Source organism: Condylura cristata, unplaced genomic scaffold, assembly GCF_000260355.1.
Source record: "Condylura cristata isolate star-nosed mole 26May11 unplaced genomic scaffold, ConCri1.0 scaffold00022, whole genome shotgun sequence".
Taxonomy (NCBI): Eukaryota; Metazoa; Chordata; class Mammalia; order Eulipotyphla; family Talpidae; genus Condylura; species Condylura cristata.
The window spans coordinates 6539918-6555021 of record NW_004567123.1 but is presented as its reverse complement, the minus strand read 5'-3'; the positions used below and the strand labels follow the sequence as shown (position 1 = coordinate 6555021).

At 42.2% G+C, this 15104-nt stretch overlaps 1 protein-coding gene across 1 annotated transcript in view; it reads right to left on the bottom strand.

The window, feature by feature from the left end:
* BFSP1 (beaded filament structural protein 1, filensin) overlaps positions 1-3421 on the bottom strand; it is a 29763-nt gene extending 26342 nt beyond the window's left edge. The window contains 3 exon segments of the mRNA XM_012728092.1: positions 1586-1677; positions 1680-2044; positions 3258-3421. Coding sequence (XP_012583546.1) covers positions 1586-1677; positions 1680-2044; positions 3258-3421 — 621 coding nt within the window.
* Positions 3422-15104: the final 11683 nt, after the last annotated feature.

The window sequence follows — 15104 nt, the reverse complement described above, 5'->3', positions numbered from 1 at the left end:
GGCTTAAGCTTATTAGTGCTGTGCTTTAACCTGCTGCGCCACCAGGGAGGGCCACAGATAATTTTTAAGACAAAATATATTCAGTCAAATGTCTCCCTCTTGGGCTCTCCCTGGTGGTGCAACCCCTCAGCAGTGTATTTTCTCAATCTGCGTGTTCTGCTCCCCACTCTGTCTCTGGTGAATCCTCTTACCCACCACACCTCTGGCCTGTACCCCAGTCCTGTAAGTATAAATAAATAAATCTTTTTTTTAAAAAAAATGTCTCCCTCTCACTTTGTTACCCTTTGCTAACTTTCTACTCCTTAACCCCCACAGAATGGCATCACTGGGTTTTTTGTATGTGCTGTGTCCAGGAACTCTTTTCCCTCACGCAATCAAAAAGTTCCTACTCTTCCCCTTTTCTTTAACACCACCATGCTTTTTAATAATTGTGTAAGAATAATTGTGTATTCCATTGCAAGAATGAAGCACAGTCTGATAACGTGTCTCCTACTGGTGTGCATTTAGGTTGGTTCCAAGCTTGTGCTTTTGCAGATCGCACTTCAGTCAATGTCACAGACATGGCTTTTTACACCTGTCGGATTATCACAGAATGCACTCCTTGAAGCAGCCCTGCTGATTCAAATCGTGCACACATTTATAACCTGCAAGATGTTGACAGGTTGCTGGGCATCCTTTTTTCTTTTTAACAGCTCTCAAGTGATATAATTCAGTCTGTTGAAGGAGGGGATATGCCCTGGACATTTAAATGTTTAACATCTTAAATGACCAATTATTTTGGAGGACTACAGATTTTGTTCTGGAGCTTGAGGGAGCTAGGCCCAGTATTCTCCATAACAAACATGCCCAAACCACTAATCCATGAGCTGCTTCCCCCAACAGACCCTAGAGGTCGCATTGAAACAACTCCCAGATTTCCAAAAATGTTTACACTCCACAAGCCCAGAAACTGAATTCCAGCGCCAGAGCAGCAATTCACAAGCTGAGACTCTGCCTCAAGTCCCTACATTTTCTGAACTTCAGAGTTCCCCTCTGTAAAAGGGGTGCAGTATCATATGTAGCAGGATGAGGCTGTGAGGATGAGCCAGCATCTGATACCTCTCAAAATCACTGTGCGGAATAAAATGAGCCAGACACTTGAGTACATCTGTAAAGTTTCTGTGAAATTCTAGAACAGGCAAAATTAATATGAGATGATAGAAATCAGAGCACTGGGTACTGCTCTGAATGGGTCGTGCAGATGCAGATTTACTGGAAAGTAGTTGCCTGGACATACACATTTGCCAAAACTCAATGAACTGTGCTTAACGTAAAACCTGCAATTTATTGTATGTAAATTATACCTTAATTTTAAAATTCTGTAAAAGCAAATGATAGCATTTCATATAAATTGAAGTGCCGTCATAATGGAATGTAGTCTTATCTTAGGGAAAAATACACCACGCCCATGTCTTCTGCAGAGATGAGGTGGCCAGGGGACCACAGCTGGCCTTCCAACTGCGGGTGACATCCTGCCCTCAGAACAGAGCCCCTCACCCCCACCACCACCACCAGCCCCACCATCAACCCCTTGAGAGCCCCCCACCTCTGACACTCTTCTTGCTCTGGAGCTCATCGAAGCGAGCGCGCGCTGCGCCTCTGTGCCCTGGAGTTCCAGTCGGGCGTGCTCCGCCACCAGTCCCGGGCTAGCTGGCAGTTGCTCCGGACTTGACCGGCCAGCACATCCTCCGGACCCGCCAGCTCTCCCAGGCGCTGGAAGGCATCCAACCGCCAGGGGAGGACGCGGTGGCGCTGTTCGAGGGCTCGGGCCCGCTGGATGTGGGCGGCCACGCGTTCGCCGAACCCCTGCGGCGCCTCCAGTCTCCGCGTGGCGACCCTGCCCTCTGCCAGATGGCCAGACGCTGCGGCGCCCTGCGCCTCCTCAGTGCTCGCGTAATGCTCCCCGTGGGTCTGGAAGATGTGATGGCGCCGGGACACGGTTTTCCGAGGGCGGGCGAGAGCGTACGAAGCTGGCTCCAGGTGACCCACCCCAAGCTGCAGCAAGCTAAACAAACATCGCAGGCCTCAGGCAAGCGACTGAGATGATCCAGGGCACATCAGCTGTTGGGCTCAATATTGCGCCCACCCTCGAATAGAATAAAAGAGCAGCAGGCCTGCTTTTGTGAGCTGGATTAGCCAACCATACAGCTCAGGGGGTTGGAAGGTTAAATTGGGCAATGGGGTTTTTGTTCCGTGATTGTTAAAGCCTATTGCTTTGTGATCGAATGCAGGGTTAGAAGGGCAAGAGAAGCCTGACTTTCTTTTGACTGCCCCACTAAGAATTGTGAAGGAATCGCAAGGGAGCTTGTTAATTTTAGAAGAGCTCAAGGGCCCAAGGACCCCAGCTTTGTGTCCTTTATCCGTCAAGCTCTCAATTATAGAACTTTTTTACAATAGTCCTTTTTTTCTGATGACTTAAGCAATTCCTTTTCGTAGCTACAACATGTCCTCTAGGAACCGCCCGTATAAGGGGTTCTTAACTGTGGATTCAAAATGCACATCTCAATAAATTGCAAGAAGTATGCAATTAAGTACCTACTAATATTTGTGCATTTTAGGGAAGAATTTATTCTTTGTACAATACAAGAAAACAAATGTGCAGGTATCATTATTATCATGTCACCCTTGTTCCATGTTCTCACATGGAGAAACAAGCTGTGATCCATCTGGACATTAGTGTAATAAAATCTTTGTACTAAAGCAAAAAAGTCCTTAGTCTCAAAATTTAATCAATTGTTCAACTCTCAATTAGAGAATATAAAAGAATTTTTGTGCCACTTCAAGAGAAATCTTGAGCTCAAGGTCAACAGGCTTTTTACCACAATTAGTAAGATTTTCATCTCCTATGAGAAAAAAAGAGTAAGGTGGTATAATTAACACTTCTCTATGGGATATCTGGCTAATTTCTTACTTTTGAATCTACCACCAAATTCTATTTTTTAAATGGCTATAATAGACGACAACCAGTGTTAATCTACAGCTACATTTCCTTTCTAGTTGGTGGTATAGTTTGAGACCCCCCAAAGCAGACACAAGACAAGGTTTAAACTGCAATGGCTTATGTGGGAGGAGATTCCTAGAAGCCTCTGTGGGGAAGTCTGAAGGAGACAGGGAAGACATAGTGTTTGAGACAAGCAGGCGCCAGATCAGGAAATTCAGCTTAATCCTGCTGGGGAATCTGCAGACAAATCAGAACAGGTACCCCAGAACTACCCTACCAAGGGGGAAGAAGCTGGAGATTCACCCACTTACTCCCATGGAATGAAAACTGATCACAGGGGTTCTTGTAACGTGCCATAGGTGCCACATGGATGTGAATGGCCAGGTGAAGCCCCACGGGAAAGAAATACAGCTGCCTGGCATCAGGAAGAGGGACGACCATGGCAATGGGACTATCCCAGGGCCACCTAAGCTTAAAGAACAACCAAGCCCACTGCTGTTCCCACTCTCTGTGCCTTCCACAGTTCCTGGACCCACTCTCCTGTTTCATCAGTTAGAAACACTCATGGATCCATATACTGGATCCACAAGCACCATAGAAGAACCAAAATATCCACATATATTAATATTTTCCTTCACGTTAAGATTTCTGTTTTTATCTTACAAATATCTTATAGTGATTTATCTTAACATGTCTTTTGCTAAATAGCACGAATGTAGTCTCATTAGCATCCACTTGTTCTAATTCAGCATTATCTCTGTGCTATTTATTTTATGTGCTTGGTATTCCAACGTGGACAGTGGGCATCCCATTGGATAGCTCTTTTGTCCTTCTAGCATGACCCTAATGCTCTTGAAAGCATCTTTGCTTTCTGGAAACAATATATCTTAAATGTACCTGCTTTTTTCATGTTCCAACACATGGAGTAAACTTTCTTCAAAGGAGTTCTACTTTCTCTGAGTAAAGAATTGGTTTTGAGGGCAGTGTTCTGGAGAGTACATATACGAATCAGGGATAGTTAAGATTTCTCTTGTGATTGCTGCAGCAGTAACCACTTTCAAAGGGATGGAGAGGCCCTCCCCGGTGGCACAACAGGTTAAAGCACAGCGCTGCAAGCAAGCCACAGCTGCTTCAGTGCAAGTTCGATCCATGCCCAGGAGGTTACCCACATGGCGCATCAGACCTCTCCTGACCTGCCCCTCAGCAGTGTACTTCATCATTCTGCCTGTTCTGCTCTCCACTGTCTTTGGTGAATACTCTCACCTCCCCTGCATCTCGCCTGTACCCCAGTTCTGTATGCATATTTAATATACATACATACATACATACATATATATATATATATATATATATATGAATTAAAAACAGGAACAGGGCAGGCTGGTAAATCAACCTCTGTAAATTGGTTTACCATGAAATAATAAACAATCCCCCAATCTCAGGGGCTTAAAGCAACAAAGGTTTATTTGTCACTTACAACATATATCCATATATCTGCTCTGTGTTATTCCTATCCAGCACCTGTACTATGGAGTGGCCGCCATCTTGAGCATGGCTGGTCACCACAGAGAAAAGGTGAGAACTTGTGCTGGCTTACAAAGTTTCCACCCAATGACATCAACTTGGCCAAGGCAAATCACACAAGGCAAGGCAAGTCCCACCTAACTTCAGGTGCTTTGGGAAATGCAATTCTGCCAGATGCCTGAAAGAAATAAGAGTGGCCCCATTCGTTAGCACCCGTAAGCAGGATCCTGTTCCAAAGGAACAGGATGCTATCAAGGACATCTCCAGATCTATTGACAAAACTGAATATGGACAGAAGTTTAGTTAAAAGAACTGTATCAATGTTAAATATACCTGTTTATGATTATTCTACAGTTAAGTAAAATAATGTTTATTCTTAGAAAATATACTATGAATGTTCTAGGGCTAAAGCTTAAGATGTATGGAACCTGCGAATTATTCCAAAAAAACAATTACATGCATAAACATAAACATGGAGAGAGAAAATGGCATAAAATATTAATCTGGGTGAAGAATAATATGTTGTTTGTACTATTCTTGCAATTTTCCTTAAAGTTCAAAATTACCTTAAAAATATTTATGAAAAATATGGTCATCATATACATTAAGCATTTTGTAGAGTAAGCACTTAGTATTACTTGTTTTATATTATAGTTGTATATGTGAGGAGAGAGGGGAAAGGATAGAGAAAAGAATGGTTTTGCTTACTCTGCAGTAACATTAGGAGAAAATGATCTGTAACCATTAAGCAGTTTTCCTCGTACGGCATCTATGGCTATATAAAGTGAAGCAGTAAAACAAAATATTAGGTGTGTGGTCATATAAAACTGTCATAGAACAATAAATATATTTTTAAATGAGTGTATATAATCAGGCTTTATATTCATCATGTTTTTTCCATTTAGAGTTATTTAAATATATGCCTTTTTATTGTTTTTAAAGGAGATATTGATATATTTTTAAAAGGTTTATTTACATATATGCATTCAAGAACTGGGAGACAGGCCAGTGTTGTGGGGGTTGAGCAGATTCACCAGAGACAGAGCGGAACAACAGATTGACTGAAACACACTGCTGAGGGGAGCAGCAGGTGAGACAAGAGAGGTCTGCTAGCCATGTGGGTCAGCTCCCTGGGTGGGGATGGAGCTGGTGCTTCAGGGCTGTGGGTTGCTTCATAGCCCTATGGCTTTTTTAAATTAAAAAATTATCCACTGAACAATAAAAAAAATAAATAAAATAAAACTCCTAAGTCAGATAGACATAGATGGTTTGCCTTTTAGCCAATTTCAGGCTTTAGAATTTTGAGTCTTCCCTGTCAGTTAAGAACGTTCTTTTTTTAAAGATTTATTTATTCATTCATACAGAACTGGGGTACAGGCCAGAGATGCGGAGGGTGAGAGGATTCACCAGAGGCAGAGTGGAGAGCAGAAGAGGCAAATCGATGAAGTACACTGCTGAGGGGAGCAGCGGGCGGGTCAGGGGAGGTCTGCCATGCCATGTGGATCTCCTCGGGGCAGGCAGGGATCGAACTCATGCGGCAGTGGCTTAAACATTTTGAAACATTTTGAGAAACATTTTGAGATTGCTTTAGGCTTTTCACAAACACAAAGGAGTAGAGAAAATCTATGCATTCTGTAGAAGTAGGATTGGATTTGGTCTCTGCTGTCTACTAATTGTGTGACCTGAAGCTACTCAGCTAACCTCTTCCTAAAATAGTAGATTTGAACTAAAGATTCTTAGTGTTACCCAAAGCATGTATGTTGAGCTCTACGATCTCAGAATGTGACTGAATTTGAAGGTGGGTCTTTAAAGAGTTAATTAAGGTAAAATCGGGTTGTTACGTAAGGTAAATCAGGTTGTAATGTGACTGGTGAACACGGAAGCAGAGATGGACCAACATGAGAAGACACAGGATGGAAAACACCAGCTCCAAACCAAGAAGAGAGGCCCCAGAAGGAATCAACCAAAGCTGCACCTTGATCTCAGACTGCAAGCACCCAACTTTATGAGAAAATTAATTTCTACTGTTGAAGCTTCCCAGGCTGTTACTTTGTTATGGCCTTCTCATTCTGCGCCATCTCCTTTTATGGCCACTCTTTTGCCAGAACATACAGAAGTCGACCACAAGAGGGCCTCGCTGCCCTAAGAGTGCACTCTGGGCCTCCTGCCAACCTCCTCCAGCCTTTCCTCTCCGGAAATTGCAGATAACAGAGGGGGCAGATGGATGCACAGATGCTCTGTGTGAAGCCTTTCCATCAAACTGGATCAACTCAAAAGGCAGATCAGCCTGGAAAGGCTCATGTTGAGTAAGGTGGCCAGCAACCCTGAGTCAAAGTGTGGATGCCCTGAACTGGTTTTCCCATCAGGCACCTCTTTCTAAAGACCTTAAGGCACAGGTAGCTGTCTTGTAAGTGATGTGTCAGCATGAAGGGACAGAGAAACACTCAAAACCAGGATTCTTTCCAAGTGCACACGCATATTTGACTGAAGACTTTCTGGGAAGTGAAGATACAGACTGAAGCACTGTAAAAGGCAGCAAGGCCTAAGCGTTCAATCTATTTTTCTCAGATGTAATACAGACATTAAGACAAGCATCAAAAAATATAAATTTGATCACAAAAACCTAGTAGTCTGTGACTGATGGGAGCCAATAATGCAAAGCATGAGATTCTAGACCAGAAAAATAAATTTACATAGGAACATGATTATGATGATTGGTAAAATTTAAATATGGGATATGGACTAGATAATATAAGATTTGAAGCTCCTGATTTTGATAAATGTACTATAGCATGTAAGAAATTGTCTGTGTTCTTAGGAAATACATTTGCTTAAGAGATGAGAACCAATGGGGGCTCCCTGGTGGCACAAGGGGTTAAGTCTCAGCACTATGAAGCTGTTGGCAGCCACTACAGCACAAGTTCAATCCCCAGTCAGGGAGCTGAGCCACATGGTGCAGCGGACCTCTCCTGTCTTGCCCACGGCTCCCCTCAGCAGTGTACTTTGTCAGTCTGCCTGTTCTGCTCCCCACTCTGTCTCTGGTGAAGCCTCTCACCTGTGGCCCCTGGCTGTACTCCAGTTCTGTATGCTTAAATAAATCTTTTTAAAAGAGAGAGAGAGGAGGCACAATGTCCAACTTATTCTGAATGCTTCAGAAAATAAATTATGTATGCAAATACACAATACACACGTACATACATAGAATAATAAAGTGAATGGAATAAAGTGAATAGAATAATAAAGTGAATGGATTGAAGAGCATATGGGAATCGCTGTACTTTTCTGCAACTTAAGTTTGAAATTATAACAAACGAGAAAAACTGTCCATCCACATTACAAACACCTCTGAGAAAATTGTGCTGGGAATAGATAATTGCAATAATCACAGCAAGAATATGCAAAAATTGGGCCCTCCATGGTAGCTCAGTGGATTAAAGCACAGTACTAAGAAGCATGAATTTGATCCCCGTCTGCCCTGGAGGTGACCCACATGGCGTGGCAGAGCTCTCCTGACCCTCAGCAGTGTGCCTTGACGATCTCCCTGTTCTGCTCCCTACTCTTGTCTCCCTACTCTGTCTCACCACCCCTGCACTTCTGGCCTGTACCCCAGTTCTGTATGCATAAACAAATACATCTTTAAAAAAAAAAAAAGAATATGCAAAATTTCCTTTGATTCACCAGATGGCATTTAGTCTTGGCAATAAGGGTTTCACTGATGCTTATGGTAGGAGTTTAACACCATTAATAATAAAGGGATTTGGAGACTTATCTAGACTTGCCTTCCATGAACACCAGACAATGGGGCACAGCCTTGGAATGTTTTTGAGACATTGCCACACCTACTCATTCATCATCATGCTGGTTATGCATGAAAAGTAGCCATACCCATGGCCTCAGGGATGCCACAGTGAGTCATTGTCCCCCAGGCGCCACACTGAGCACAGTTTGGAGAAGTCTCTTTCATAGTTACTATGCTATGCTATTTATATTTTTGCTTTGTACTTCTCTTTAAAATGTTAATAAGCATACCCACCACCACTTTCAAGTCGGATCAGTCTACATCTGAACTCTTTTATTCTGAGGATACAGATTATCACTTGGCTTGATGTATCATCGAGCTGTAGCTGGCCAACTGGCATGCCCACTTTGGTCCTCGAAGAGAATGTTCCAAACTAGCTTTGTACCTCTTAGGAAATGAACCCCAGGGAGGTAGGCACAGTCATCCATGAAAGCATTTCTAATATAAATGAAGACTTACAGATTTAAACATACACCTGAAATATCAATTGTTTTTATAAGTCCCTATCCACTTTTCTATTGATATTAAGAGGAATCAATTGAACTGTTTCAGAAAAGAAGATTTGTATCTTCCAAAGTTCACCAACTTCTCAGCTTTGACTTGAAATATAGGACAACATCCTAAGCATTTTTATCAACTATTTCCAGATTCTTGTACACAGTCTAAAAGCATAGCAAGAAATACTAAGGATGTATATTTTAAGCCTTAACCTAACTTTAGATCTAATTTCATGTAACGTTTTCTAATAAAAATTTTGAATGACAGTCACTTGGGTCTAGCCAAAATTCAAAGAACTAACATCTCAAATACCTGACTAGTTAGTTCATTTGGAAAGGGCTATTCTTGGTACGATTACTTTCCTGCTATTCCACTCTCCACTACCTGTTCATGGTTGATGCCTCCCTAGTCCTACTCCTTCATTTATCTAAAATTTTTGTCTACTTTTTCTCTCCCCCCTCAGCAGATACCCCCTTTTTATTTGCCTGTTTTCCTTAGTTTGTTTATCAAATATTCCTCACTCCTTTGCACCTCCCACCCAATAGTTGAGGCATTAATTAATATTAATTTACCAAAATGAATGTTAAAAAGATTTTCACTTCCACACACCCAAGGTAGGCTTGGCTTAGTCAAACTATCCTTCTGCCTAAGAATCTACCTCTCCATTCTCCTGGCCAATGTGCCCATGTGCTTATTCTAACTATAATAAATTGCAGCAATTTGAGGGCAGAGCAGGTATCAATGTTATTTATTCCCCAGCAGTAATTCTCCACCAGAGGATCAGCTAAGAGATCCATCCATCCTTCATCCTTCCCCAGGTTGCTCAAAAACCCAAAAGATCAGCCCTCCACACACAGTGGCACCACCTGTTCCCCATGTTCTCTGGCTTCATGAAGGGTTTGGCAAATGGGAGTCACTGGCAGGAGATTAGAAAGACTCCCTTCCTGCTTTGCTCTCCCTCCAAGCATAATTACCCTTCCATATTCCCTTCTCTTGCCGCTGTAAGCCTAAGGATATGAAGAGCTTCCTGTTATTCCAGCTCCCTAGGCTTCACTATCTTTTTTGATTCCCTTAACCCTGCTCACAACTTTGGAAATTGTCCTTTCTTTAAAATTCTCTTCAGTTACAAAGTAGAGAAACAGAAACCTAGTTAAGTTATTGAGGGGTATGTACACTGGTACAACCATTATGGAAAACAATATGGATTTACCTTGAAAAACTAAAAATGAGGGTCCTCCCTGGTGGTGCAGCGGATTAAAGAACAGCACTAAGAGGCTAAAGCCACTTCAACATGAGTTTGATCCCCCCCCAGAGGTGACCCACATGGCATGGTAGACCTCTCCTGACCCACCCACTGCTCCCCTCAGCAGTGTACTTCATCAGTCAGTGTGTTCTGTTCCCCACCCTGTCTCTAGTGAATCCTCTTGCTGCCCCTGCACCTCTGGCCTGTATGCATAAATAAATAAATCTTTAAAAAGAAAAAAACTAAAAATGAGAACCCAGCAACTCCACTGTTAGGCATCAATCCAAAGACTGACAATCAGGGGGAAAAATATCATGTATCCCATAATTCACAGAAGCATTCTTTACAACAGCAAGGATATGGAAGCAGTCTAAATGTACATCAGAAGATAATCAGATCAAGAAGATATGATATATTCACACTATGGAGTACTCTACAGCTATAAGAAAGGGTGAAATGCAGCCATTTTCAACAAAATAGAGGGAGTTTGGGAGAATTATGTGTAGTGAATGAAGTTAAAAGGATAAAGAAAAAAACACTGGACATTTACATAGAAGAAAATTCTATAACACAACCCAGTGGATATCAAATGTAAACTGTGAGGGCTCTGATTTTGTGGGTTTTTGGGGGGAGGGAAGGCCAACAGACTTAAAAGATAGTGGTATGGGAAAATAAATAATTTCAGTTAAATCCTTTGTTTATGCCATTTATTTCCTTCCAAATCTAGAACTCTGACAGGTGTACTACCTCATCCATCAACTTCGGATGCAATGTAGGTGTTAGATAAAAGGTGTTAGAAGAATGAATGAATTTTAAAGGTAAAGTTTTTGAATATTGGGACGTTCATCTTGAAATGTTCAAATGGGGAGATTGAGTATTGCTTGGCCAAAGATAAAGCATGAAACTCTTATCAACAGCTGCACCCAAGAACAGCCCTTCACCCGGATTTGCTGCCTAGGCTATTTCAAAGGCCATGGCCAAATTTAGTGGCAGCCTTAAAATGAAATCTGTTTTGCTCTCCACTTTGATGACTAGGTTAGGGTATCTTTCCTCATCATAGGAAATAAAAAGGACAGATAAAAATACGTTAACTAGAGCCTCCCTAGTGGTGCAATGGGTTAGGACACAGCACTGCAATCTAGTCACAGCCGCTTCAGTGCTCCTTAGATCTGTAGCCCAGGAGGTGATCCACATGGCACAACAGACCTCTCCTGACCTGCTCTCTGCTCCCCTCAGCAGTGTACTTCATCAGTCAGCCTGTTCTGCTTCCCACTCTGTCTCTGGTGAATCCTCTCACCGCCCCTGCACCACTGGCTTGTACCCCAGTTCTGTATGAATAAGTAAATAAATCTTTAAAAAAAATACATTAATTAAGAAAGAAAACAGTACAATAGGAAAAAAAATTCTTTGGAAAGAGCTTTCTATTTTAAGAAGATGAAAAAAAGAAGAAATACCTTCAAGTGGCAGATAATGAAGACACTTCTTAGGTGTCCTCAAAGACTATGGCATTTCAGATGCAAATCTAAAACAAAATCCATTACAAAGGGTGGCCTCCATGCTAGATTCAGGTTGCTTATTTTGTTGGTCAGACTTTGAACATAGCAGTTTAAACTCAAGCCATAGCACTGTGAGTGATCTTCTCACTAAAATACCTTTGGATGGGCCTCCCTGGTAGCGCAGCATTTAAAGTTTCAGTAGAATCAAGCTATTGACAGCAACTGTGGCATGAGTTCAATCCCTGGCCAGGGAGCTGGCTCAGTAGACCTCTCCTGTCTCATCCGCTGCTCCCCTCAGCAGTGTACTTCTGTCCACCTGTCTGTTCTGTACCCCAACTTATCTCTGGTGAATCCATACCCCTGTTCTTCTAGGCACCAATAAATACATCTTTAAAGAAAGTAAAATAAAATACAGCTCTCCCTGGTGGCACAGCTGGTTAAAGCACAGCACTAAGAAGCTAGAGCCACTTCAGCATGAGTTCAATCCCCACCCCGGAGGTGACCACACGGCGAGGCAGACCTCTCCTGACCCGCCCGCTGCTCCCCTCAGCAGTAGACTTCGTCCATCTACCTGTTCTGCTCCCCACCTTTTCTCTGGTGAATCTTCCCACAGCCCCTGCACCTCTGGCCTGTACCCACACAAATTAAGTCTTTTTAAAAAATTTTGCCCTCCATTTAAACATTCGTTCTTAAAAAATTGGACTGTAAGTATGGTACATAGTCTGATATAAATGGTTTGCTTTGATTTCAAGTTGACCCCAAAGTTTCTGAAAATTAATTTATGAAAAATTGTCTTCTGAAGTTAAAATGCCTTCTGAAATTTTATGGGTGCATTTCAAAAACTGAGGCAGACAGTCAGTAAATTATAGTTTGTCTCTACAGTGAGGGAGTGAGATTTATCTCAAAAACAGCTGAAGGAACTGTCTCTATTTCAGGGGAAAGAGATAGCAACCCTTAGCTAATCTCAAAATTTTTTCTTCTTGAAATAAAGGTTGACCATTAGCTCTGTTATTTTTGGCCAAGTCTTCTACCCAAACAAAAATTTTGCAACTGCAATGACCTAACTTGGGAAACAATTTTATAACATTTCCTAGGACCACAAAACATTTGTTTTACTCTTTCTGAGGATCAGCAGTGGGACTAGTCAGGGAGCATAATATTTTGCCCGTTGTAAAGAAAAATCTCAATAAGGTCAGTAGCTGGAACACTGCAGTTCAAATAAGGGTCACCCAGGCCCTGTAAATGTTGCTTTCAAACTGGCAATGGATGCACCTCCAGCAGTATCACAAGCAACTGAAGTCCTGGATTCAGTTAAATGGTTTTTAGGACATCAATGGTGAACTTCATTTACCATCCACTGGGCAGCTAGTTTTGACAGAAACATTAGGAGTAGTGTCTTGCTATAAAAACAGACATCCTAAAAGAGTCAGGAGACTTCTGAAGTGACTGCAAAAAAAGAAAAACTTGTAATGTCCTGGGTTTTAGATGGAGGAGTACAGACATCCAAGTTAGGCAGTTATTGTTAATAAATTGGGAGAGGAGAAATCTATCAGCTCATCGATCAGCAAAATGTCCTTTCAAAGTCTATTAAATATGTACCAGAGAAATTACTTGAAGTAACCAGATATCCTGTGTCATAGGACATATGATGATTAAAACCATGAACCTGCAATTAAATAATCTAGTCTAAGTCCTTCATTCCCCATTAGCTATGTGAATTAGAAAAGAGATTCACTCTTTAAGCCTCCCATGCCTCATCTATAAACTGGAGATGATAGGAGTTGCCAAAAAGCCTTGCGAGGGTAAATGATGTGCTTAGAATGGCGTGCAGCACATAACAGGTGCTTATTTCCCATTAACCATTAATTCTCGCATTTTGCCTGGCTGATTCTAAGCATTTGTAATTAGTTTGGAGGCAAGAATGTGAGTACAAAAAGACTCTAGAGCACTCCCTGTTAGTGCAAGGGGTTAAAGTACCTCATTATGAGGCGCTGCGAAGCCACTGCAGCACGAGTTCGATCCCCAGCCAGGGAGACGACCCACATGGCGTGACAGACCTCTCCTCTGCTCCCCTCAGCAGTGTACTTTGTCAATCTGCCTATTCTGTTCCCCACTCTGTCTGCGGTGAATGTTCTCACCCACCACACTTCTGGCCTGTACCCCAGTTCTGTAAGCATAAATAAATAAATCTTTGAAAAAAAAAAAAACTCTCTGGGGCAATGACTCAAGAACTAGTAGTGTTTTTGGGAGATGATCACTGGATACCAATAGACAAACAGGGGAGGGAAGGCAGCCAATGGTCAGGGCGTGGCCACACCCACACGTTAGCCAATAAAAAGGGAAACGTGGCTGGATCTTACAACGTGGAGGGGCGCCCAGGGAGGTGGAGCAAGACGCAGCCCAGAGATAATGCCACCCAAGAAGGAAATTAGTATTTACCCAACAGCTCCCTGTCCATCTGTGGTTGAGGGCTGCTCCTGTGGCATTAACACTGGAGGGCGTGGGACAGAAAAGGGCAGGTTTTTCAGTATGTGCGGTATGGGGCGTTTTCATGGAAGCATTAAAGAGCTCTGCATTACTGATTCTAGATCATTAAATGAGCTGAAGTTACACCATATATCAACCCTCTAGTGACAATAATGCAACAAAACAAAGCAAAACAAAAATTTTCATTTTCTGATGATTTTTTTTAAGATTATTTATCCATGCACACATAAGAACTGGGGTACAGGCCAGAGGTGTGAGGAGTAAGTGGACTCACCAAAGACAGAGAAGGGAGCAGAATAGGCAGATCTACTGAAATACACTGCAGAGGGGAGCAGTGGGTGGGACAGGAGAGGTCTGCTGCACCATGTGGGTCAACTGCCTGACCTGAGATCAAACTTGTGCTGCGGTGGCTGTGGACAGCTTCACAGTACTGTGCTTTAACCCATAGTGCCACCAGGGAGGGCCTCTATGCTGACTTTAATGAGATACAAAGACAAAAAATAAATCATGTAATTTATAATAATTTGTATATAAATTCTCATCAAATCAAACAGTATTGGGAGCAATATATGGAGTTTAAAACTCTTATTTAAAGATTTATTTATGTATACACACAGAACTGGGGTACAGGCCAGAGGTGGGGGAGGGGATGAGAGGATTCACCACAGACAGAGTGGGGAGCAGAAAAGGCAGACTGAGGAATTACGCTGCTGAGGAGAGCAGAAGGTGACACAGAAGAGGTCTGCTGTGCCATGTGGGTCAGCTCCCTGGCCAGGGATCGAATTCATGCTGCAGTGGCTACAGATAGTTTCATAGCACTAAGATCAAACCCCTTGTGCTATCAGGGATGTCCCCTTTATATTACTTACATGCATGAAATCATCCAATATTTGTCATTATCTTTCTGGCTAACTTCACTTTTCATAATCCCCTGAAGTTCCATCTTGCAGCAAATGGCAAAATTTCATTTTTCCTTATGGATGAATAACATTCCATTGTGTATTTATTCCATGTCTTCTTTATCCATTTATCTGTAAGTGGAAATTTAAGTTGTTTACATATCTGAATTATTATAAT